This window comes from Hyaena hyaena, unplaced genomic scaffold (genome assembly GCF_003009895.1).
Source record: "Hyaena hyaena isolate Hyena2069 unplaced genomic scaffold, ASM300989v1 scaffold_1115, whole genome shotgun sequence".
Classification (NCBI taxonomy): domain Eukaryota; kingdom Metazoa; phylum Chordata; class Mammalia; order Carnivora; family Hyaenidae; genus Hyaena; species Hyaena hyaena.
Genome location: NW_024081743.1, coordinates 503,749 through 511,641, shown reverse-complemented (window position 1 = coordinate 511,641; position 7,893 = coordinate 503,749). Strand labels below are relative to the sequence as shown.

The 7,893-nt window shown below is 39.5% G+C and overlaps 1 protein-coding gene across 1 annotated transcript; it reads left to right on the top strand.

Moving 5' to 3' along the window:
• The first annotated feature begins 231 nt into the window (after positions 1-231).
• Positions 232-7,592, top strand: CDX4 (caudal type homeobox 4). The gene is made up of 3 exons (XM_039222351.1): positions 232-727; positions 6,083-6,228; positions 7,371-7,592. Exons 1-3 carry the CDS (start codon positions 232-234, stop codon positions 7,590-7,592), a joined length of 864 nt encoding a protein of 287 aa, XP_039078282.1.
• The last annotated feature ends 301 nt before the right edge of the window (positions 7,593-7,893 follow it).

Sequence of the window (7,893 nt, the reverse complement as noted above, 5' to 3'; positions counted from 1 at the left end):
GAAGCCTTGACGTCAGCCGAGCCATTGGTGGCCCACCCATACCCAGCTACCAGTCACCTGGAAACCTGACGAGTAGGAAACGCAAGATGGAGTAGTCTGAGCGGCACAGCAAAGCTTGCAGCACAGCTACCTACTAATCTATTGCTTCCCTGCTGCGTCTCAAAGTCGGGTGGAGGCCTTACAGGAACTTCAGAATGGCTTAGGGAGCTCCTTCCTCATATCCAAGTCACTATGTACAGAAGCTGCCTTTTGGAAAAAGAAGCAGGCATGTACCTGGGCACTCTCAGGAACCCCGTGGGAGGTGGCACCGCTGGGACTGGAGGCAATGGGAGCGGTGGGAGTCTCCTGCCAGCCTCCAACTTCACAGCAGCACCTGCCTATGCGCACTACATGGGGTATCCCCATATACCCAGCATAGATTCTCACGGGCCGTCTCTGGGGGTCTGGGGTTCGCCCTATAGTCCCCCTCAAGAAGACTGGAATGTGTACCCTGGGCCGTCCAGTACAATGGGCACTGTGTCCGTGAACGACATGAACTCAAGCCCTGCCGCTTTTGGTTCCCTGGAATACAACTTGGGTCCTGCGGGCCGGGGAAGCAGCAGTGGCAGCCTGCCAGCCCCAGGTAGTGGGTCACTGTTCCCTGTAGACGCCAACACCGCGGATGCCAGTTCTAACAGAAGCCATCACAGCCCTTATGCGTGGATGCGCAAGACCGTGCAGCTGACCGGTGAGTAGTCCATCCCAATGCCCTCACACTTTTCCTTCCTTCGCTTTGCTTCTACTTCTGTTGGCTTGTCTGCGCTCCTACTTCTCAAGCCTCTCCAGGAACAGTTTCGCTGAGGAGCACTTCGTGACAAAGTGCCCAGGGTCCCCTCCCATTAGTGACATCTCCTTGCGTGTGTCTCTGCTCAGAGCCCGTAGAGTGCGGCGCTTGGAACCAAACCGACCCTAGGAGTGTTTTTTCATCTTTTCCTGATGAGTCAAGAGAACAAGCGGGTGGGCAATAGACATATTGAGCCACAAGGATCAGGATCCAACCCTGTAGTTTCCCAGAGGGGAAAAGAGATACACAGGAATGATCAATGGGTGAATGAAGCGAAGGGATAGCCACGATATTCCAGTGCTGTCACTGATGCTTGCCCTTTCCATTTAAAACCCTTCCCCACCTGGGCAGGTCCACTCCCCTCAAAAGCTGGTGATGCTCAACTTAGGTTTCACAGTGCTTGTCTGGCAATAGACCCTCCAGTTTAGCCACAAAGCCCCCCATCGCAAAGTGGCCTTGTCATTCTGGCCTTTCAAGGAAGCTATAGCTTCCTTCACCCAAGTTGGCACAGGCAAGCTGGACTCAAACCTATTGTTTTCTTCAGACGTCCTTTCTGCCAATGGAAGTGTTGAGTCAGGCGAGAAGGCAACAATACACTGCTGGAACATAATAAGCTACTCAACTCTAACACGCATGGGCGCACAATAAATATCAGACCCAGCATGAATAGGTGGTTAAAGACTTTATAATTGTCCAGGAAGGCTTCTGGAGACACAGGGGCTGGATGCAGGTCTGTGATGGAGTGCAGGAAGGCCCAGAGATCCCAGCCTAATGATGACTTATGCTCCTACCAGCAAGCCAATAGGGGCTGCTGGGAGCCCAGGGAAGGGGAAATGGGTACTCTATTTTAATCTTGGATGGGAGGATGTAGAGAGATATTTGTTTTCAGCTGTAATTGTTCTTTTATCATATTTTTATTATTCCAATCTATCATTTCCTGTCATTGGAAAAAATTGGTAAAATTTGACTCTATCACTTTTATCCCTCTGGGGAGAAAATGAATTTTAATAGCACTTATCCATAATGATTATGCTTTTGTTCACAGTTCTGCATGTTTTCTCCCCTTCAAAAAGCAAAGGCAGGAGCGTGGGAAGGGACCAACTTTTACCATTAGGAGAAATCTTAGGAGGAGGCAGTTTCGGTTGATTGGGACATTACTAGGGTAGCAATCCCAAACTGAGAGTAGAGCTAAATACTTCTCTTTAAAGTGTTTGAAAGTAAATCTGCATTTTAAAAAATATGGGCGAGTCAGTTGTCTAAGTAGAATAGAAAATGAGGTTATGGTGGGACACTCTTGGGGCTGTTGTTACATCTAATCTTAGGGTTGTAATTAACATTCATTTACTTAGCCCTAAGATCAGCAAAAAACACAAAAGTCAATAAGTAGCTGCTCTCAGTCCAAGATGATGTTTTGAAGCACTTTATAAAAGGAAAGTCTCTTTAGTATGTTTGGAAGAGAGAACAATTGGTGGGGGGAGAAGGACAAAAGAAATGATCTTGAGTCTTGAATTTTTGTTTATGAGAGAAAATGTGACAGGTTTCACTGCTTAAAAGTCTTCCATTTGCATTTGCTTTCATGAGCTTGGGTCTTCCTCTTGGGTAATGCTGGTGCCAGGAGAAGTTTAGAAAGGCACTCCTTAGTTTGTCATATTGCCAAACCTTCAAACCTGGCTATACAATGCCACCTTCACAAGATTTTCTCTCCAAACTCTATAAGAAATTTAAAATTGAATTATTTTGGAAACCTTTTGACTCCTGGAAGCTTATCTTGTAGATGAAGCTTTATTATATTCAATCTGTGTTTCATATTACTGTCTGATAAATCAAAATTGTCCTTTTCATATATGCTTGTAGCCCAAGGTGCAGACTTAGCAGGAATTTAAGAATATAATGAAAGGTATGTACCTTTTCCCCAGAAAAATGCATATATATACTTGCACCCACATGCATATGCATGTGCATAAATGCACACACATACACACACGTGTCCTTTTTGGATAATTTTGAGAGATTCATGGATCCACTCTTCAGTGGGTTTCAGGTTTTGAATTCCACAAAAAATTAAACTGATCACCTCATTGGACCACTCTGAACCAAAATGCACCCATTTGTATGCTTAGTACATAGTGTTAAACAAATAGTTGTTAAATTAATGAATGAGTCAGATCCTCCTAAATTTTGTACTTCACTCTGTAGTACTGTGGGACAACATTTGGCATATGGCTGAGAAGACAATTAGATGAACTACAAATTAGAAGTACCCCTCTCTGATTAAGGTAATCAAATAAAAGTTTTTTCCATTACTGAGGACTACTTTAAATAGCCTTAACTTAAGAAAAATACATGTTTAGGGAACAATCAGAAAACATTTCATAATGACCATTATCACATTTGATTTTTCTAAGGAAGGAAAGGGTACTGACATACAGAGTAAATGACTATCCCTTAGGTGTTTTGATTAAAAAGAAAGATATGTTTACATATACTTTGTTTTCTAAGTGGTTTGTTTCAATACACATCTCATTTTAAAGATTATGAGGAAAGAATTTACAGAAAGATTCTGTCAAAAGTTAAGTATTTTCATATTTTAAACATTGTCAGTGTATCACAGCTAGGAATTATTTTTTTCATCTTTTCTATTATTCAGAGTTATAGCCTTGGAAGAGTTTTGGCAAGGCAGTAACCTAAACAGGGCTGGAGAAAGGTTTTTTGTTGTTGTTGTTGTTGTTGTTAGGAGTGAGATAGAGGAGAGAAGGAAGTGACTTTGAATAATTCTGATTAAGCCACTGGACAAAACACTGAGGAAGTTATACTTAAAAGGTTTTACTCAATTAAGACACTTCAAAAAATAAGTTGCTTAATAATTCTTGAACTTATCATTGTGTTCTTTGGTTTTAAACATTTCATTGGACATTTTTACAAATGAATTTGGATGCAATTTTTAACTAAAAACAGCAAAGGATTATCTTAAGATGGAAAGTCATTACGATGAGGTCAATTGCACTGTACTCCTGATACAGGAAACTAGTTTTCATCATCTTTGCTTTGGTTTGGTATGGGAATATGGACATAATGCTCTACTGGAAGATGGCCAAATCCCATTCAATACAATTTCACCATTTAAGGGGCAGAGGCAATGAGACAGAAGAAAGAAGAGAGTTCAGGAGGAGAGACGCAAGAGGAATTCATTTTTCTTTGCAATATGTGCAGTCAATACTTCCCCTGGGCTACCTCTTCTTGAGGTATGAGGTCTTATCTATCAGATCAAAGCAACAGACTCTTCTTAACACTTCATATGGCTTTGATATGCAGCTGGGCTCTTCCTCATCCCTCCTTTCTTCAGCGATTATATTGCCGGAAAGGGTGAGGATTTTCATGGCAAATAAAGAGGACTGGTGTTGACTTTATTGTCCTCAGAAGAAACTGCAAGGGGGGAATTTATGACCAATGGGGGTGGGGAAAGACTGCAACCTTTCAGAGTTCTTGAAGTCTGTTATATTTACTGATTATCAAAGAGTAGAAAACAGACACACACAGGTTGTACTTTAACTTCTGCCTCAAGTTATAATTTAAATACTCAGCTACTTTGGGATTAGAAAGGCTTTTGGGAAATAGCTCTTCAAAAATATTTTTTGATCCTAAGATATGAGGTTCTGGAAATAAATTAAGTCTCAAAGCACTCATTGTGATCTGAAATATACATCTGACTTTGTAACAAACCAAATGCCAGATCCCTGGTTTTCTGGGTTTCTGTTTGGATTCAGAAAACCAGATCAAAGTTTGGGCCTTCCAGGTAGGTTAACTGACTGGGGCTCAGCATTTCAAATTTTCAAGGGGAGAAGTTTTGTTTAGTCCATTAGTCCATGGGTTATTCAACCCATTAAATTTAATACTAAAACATATCTCTCATCTAGAATTTGTTTCTACATTCACATGCTTTTATTTCTTTCCTGGAGATGAAAGAGCGTCTGACATTTGTTTAGGGCTTGGAAATTCCAAACCAACTGGCTGGTGTTCCTGAATGTAAAGAGGGTTCAGGACAGGATCTGATGATGTGTAGCTCCTTTGTTAGGCCTATGCTGCATCTTGACACCTCAATGGGGTTTAGAGAACCACTTTAAAGAAAGCTTTGTCCTACAGATCGTACCCCAAGGCCTCACATCAAAAACAACCAAGAAAGATCAGAAGCAGTTTGCCAAATGCCATAGAGAAAAGGAGGAAGATCCTGGAGGGAGTTAGAAAAATTGGAAAAAAAGGGAAGCTTCCTAATCACTTTTGGAAAATTTGAAAGGAGGAATAAAACTGTATTTGAAGAAGGGCATGAGAAATTAGTTAAATGCTGTAACACAAAGCAAATAAATGTTTGTATATCCTTTCAAAGAATACTAAAATACTCATTTTATTCTGCTTAAGTCAACACCTCCTCCTTCCCCTATTCATTAGTCACTTGGGAATAAAAATTAATTTAAGACCCTCACAAAAGAAAATATTTTTTCTAGTAGGTAATAAGGGCTATCATAGAACAGAACTTAAGAGGCAATACATATTTTCTTTTTAAATTACTACCCAAACAAAATTATCTCTAGAATATATACATAACTAGAATGTATATAACTAATAATGTCAGGATCACAGAATACTTTGCCACACTTGGGCAATTCTTGTGCTTCCCTGCATGTTTAAACTGGGAATAATATTTAGTGTACTGGACTGGGAGTCAGGTGTACATGTCTGGGTTCCCACATTTTTTTGTGCTTCAGCTTACTAGCACTTACTTACCTACACTGTGCCTCAGGTTTCTTATTGGTAAAATGGAGATAAGACATAGTCTGTATAATTCAAAAGTGTAGGTGAGAGGTTCAATAGGAAATGGTATGAATGACCTGCATAAAATATAAAGGAAAGCATATATATGATATATGTTGTTACTACTGCCAATGTTGTTTCCATATGTGAGTGGGAAGGGAATGAAAATCATGGGTTAGGTGTTTGCTTAAAAAAAAGTGCTTTGCTGTAACAGGAAGTCAATGGTGGCATGATAAGTGTGATATATATATATATATATATATATATATATATCCACAGATGACAGAGAGATTAATGGAGAAGTGGACGTATGACATATTTGGTTCAAAAAATGTACTTGTTTCATATTTGAGAGTAATAGATAAGGATGGCAACAGTAGTTATGGATCCTTCAACCAAAAAATCTCCAAAGGAGTAAAATATAATTACATATATTACTTTCTTCCATAACAGGGAAAACCAGGATAAAAGAAAAGTATCGTGTGGTTTACACAGATCATCAAAGATTGGAGCTAGAGAAGGAATTCCATTGCAATAGATACATCACCATTCGGAGAAAATCAGAACTGGCAGTCAACCTGGGACTTTCTGAAAGACAGGTACACCAGACATACATCCAACATGTCTAATATGGTCATTTCAATAGATTGAGGTTTTAGGGCAGGCTGAAAGCAAAATAGAAGACCAAGACATTTTCCAAGCTTTCCTAAGGCCCAAAATTATTCTACTGGACCTCCTAGTTTAGTCTCATTGGTCAGTGGGTTAATTAATAATTGAATGTGATGGACAATATGCAGTTATGGAAGCAAAGCGTTGGGATATAGGACGAGGAGAAGGATTAAAACTCCCATAGAATTAGTCAAGTGAAAACTTTGATTGATTCCCCAAGTAGTCACAACCAATGTATAAAGTGGAGAACTGGCAATCATGACAATCATCTGGTTCTTATCAATCAAACTACGATAATAACTGAACACCAATTCTGCTAGCTAAAGCAAGTTTTTCTCTTACTCATGGTATGAAATTTCATTTTCTATGGTCTGTATAATCCTTTGATGCTTGCCTCAAATTTAAAATACTATAGGTACTCAATGAAGATTATAGAATGACAAGGATCAATGGTTTCCATTTACCTGAACTTTGACATTATACAACTACCTGATGTTTTTTCACTTAAGTCCAGAAGTAATTCTGGAATCATAGAATGCTCTAATTGTAAAGTCCATTAGTGTGTTCCCTATCCCAAGCAGCTTGCCTTTCATCCATTTATGAAGGCACATTGGTATCACAAAAATAAATATAGTATTTCATCACCCTTGTTCACCCAGTTCTATGTTTCACTAACCTTATTATTAGGAAGTTACTTTTAATGACATATCATAATTACCTTTGTTATTTAAATTCCTCCCTTTTTATCACCACACCTCAGCATTCTGCCATTCTATCATTTATTTCTATCTGTGCAACAGAGGTGGTGGGTGAGGTGTAATATAAAGAGCACTGCATTTAGAATCAGTAGCCCTGAACTTGATCTCAGTTTCATCTCATGCAGGATACTTCCCTTCTCTCAGTATCAGTGTTTTTTTTTTAACTTGTTAAATACGTATACTTCATAAAGTCATTAGGAGGCTCAAATGAAATGATACATGCAATAAGGTTTTGTAAATGCAAAAAACCCTTGTACAATATCAGCAACGACTATGAAAACTGCATTCAGTATGTTGCCCCATTAAATCCAAAGCATTTTGTGTTTCTGGTGAAAATATTGTTTCAGAATCGCAGAGCCAAGGAGAGAAAGATGATTAAAAAGAAAATCTCCCAGTTTGAGAGCAGTGGAGGCTCAGTACAAAGTGACTTTGGTTCCATCAGCCCTGGGGAACTACCTAATACTTTTTTCACCACCCCATCTGCTGTTCATAGATTTCAACCTATTGAGATACAGCAGGTCATAGTCACTGAGTGAAAGAAAGGCAAAGAGAAATACAAAGTCCCCTATCCTTTAGCATTGCCCTCTTGATCTCTAAGATATCAGCAGGGGAGTTAGGACAGGATGTAACTTCTCATAAGGCAGTGTTCAGAACAAGTGGATGCACAATGGGTTGAAAACTATTGAGAGGTCACTTACTGTTAAAAACCAACCCCAGAAAACTCCTATTATGTGCTATGCTATATGGAAGTCACTTAGGAACTTGATGGTAAGCTATATAATTAAAAGCTAACAATCACAGGTCCTTGCACCTCTATTCATAATTTTAGAAACTTGC